General features: G+C 46.6%; 1 protein-coding gene across 2 annotated transcripts in view; it reads left to right on the top strand.

Moving 5' to 3' along the window:
* Window positions 1-1,566, top strand: part of Lamp1 (lysosomal associated membrane protein 1) — an 18,194-nt gene that overhangs the window by 5,233 nt on the left and 11,395 nt on the right. For both annotated transcript variants that reach the window (XM_005366267.3, XM_005366265.3), the window contains exon 2: window positions 857-978. In XM_005366267.3, the coding sequence (XP_005366324.1) occupies window positions 857-978 (122 nt within the window). The remainder of the gene's footprint in view (window positions 1-856; window positions 979-1,566) is intronic.

The following is a 1,566-nucleotide window of genomic DNA, read 5'->3' as shown; positions in this document are numbered from 1 at the left end:
TTTCGAGACAGGGTTTCTCTGTAGTTTTTGGTGCCTGTCCTGGAACTAGCTCTTGTAGATCAGGCTGGCCTTGAACTCACAGAGATCCACCTGCCTCCTGGGTGCTGGGACTATAATAAAGGGGTGAGCACTTCTGTGCTCAGTCAAACTCGCTGCTGGGCATCTCGATTAGGAGAGTGGGGTTGTTAGTTTGTAGTGGGTCTCTACACTGCAGGTGGCTGACTGGAGATCTCTGCCTCAGCTTCTCCAGTGCTAGGATTACGGTGTGAGATTTACTAGCTTTACTTAAAAAGCCAGAGTGGGGCTGTCCTGGAAAGACCACTGTTCACTTGAAAACCTTCAGAGCCTCCATATGTCCTTGAACCTCCACAAATAGGGCAGCCCTCACTTGTATGGACTGAGGATGTGCCCAGTGTCCCTCAGCCATGCTGGTGGAATCCAGACACTGAGCTCAGTTCTTCTTTTGCCACAACCCTGGTCTGAGGTCAAAACTAGCCACACTGTAGCTACTAGTTGCAGACTCTCCCTGAGCTCCTCTAGGAGGCTGATGCTTGCTTGGCTTGTGGTGGACCTTTCAGACTCTATCACGTCCTATAGATAGATCCTCTGGGGGACATGTGCCTAGGGTAAGTACCCTGATACCAGTACGCAGGAGCTGTAGGCAGGGTTGGCAAGTTGATGGCAGTTTTCTATGGGCTCCAGGGTTGGGAGGTTAGAAAGGACACCAGCCTATAATCTACTTGTCTGGTTCAGTGTGTTTACCAAATACCATGAATCTTAATAAAAGTTACAGAAAACAGAAATACCAGTTGTGCTTTGAAGTAGGTGTGTGATTGTTTCTTTTTACTGGAAGCAGCAGGCCTTGCACACGGTGCCTCAGCATTGTTTGTGGTGAAAGACAACAATGGCACAGCTTGTATAATGGCTAACTTCTCTGCCTCCTTCCGGACCATCTACGAGACTGGACGTGGTTCTCAGGTAGGAGACACCAACATTTGTGGTACTCTGAAAAATTACCCAACCTTGGTCTGCCTTTCTCACTTGGGCTTCTAGCTTCTAGGTCCATAGGTGATCTCTGCTGTTTCTGCATCCACAGCAAACCATTTGCATTCTGTTTCCACTGTTCAGTGACCACATTTTCTGGGTCTCTTCATGGTTGTTTTATAACCACCTTGTGGTAGTCAGCAAGTTTGCCAGATGCTTTACTGGTGCACCTTGGTGAGCTTTCTTAATAGTTTTCATGGCCAATATATAGCTCTACATTTCTTGATCTTCATTTCTTCCAGACAGTCACTATGTTCCAAGAGATGTATCCAGTGTGGTGGCTTGGCTTGATGAACAATGCTAGACTGTGTTCCTTTAAGAACCTGGTGGCACACACCTTTAATCCAAGCAGTCAGTCAGGAGACAGAGGCAGCCAAACCTTTGTTGATTTTTTTGTTTGTTTGTTTTATTTTGTTTTGTTTTTACTTTTTAAAGACAGGGTTTTTCTTGTGTAGCTCTGGCCTAGAACTTGCAGAGATCTGCCTGCTTCTGCCTCCTGAGTGCTGGGATTAAAAGGCATGC

The sequence above is a fragment of the Microtus ochrogaster genome, unplaced genomic scaffold (genome assembly GCF_000317375.1).
Source record: "Microtus ochrogaster isolate Prairie Vole_2 unplaced genomic scaffold, MicOch1.0 UNK7, whole genome shotgun sequence".
Classification (NCBI taxonomy): Eukaryota; Metazoa; Chordata; class Mammalia; order Rodentia; family Cricetidae; genus Microtus; species Microtus ochrogaster.
This window is presented reverse-complemented; position numbering and strand designations above follow the sequence as displayed.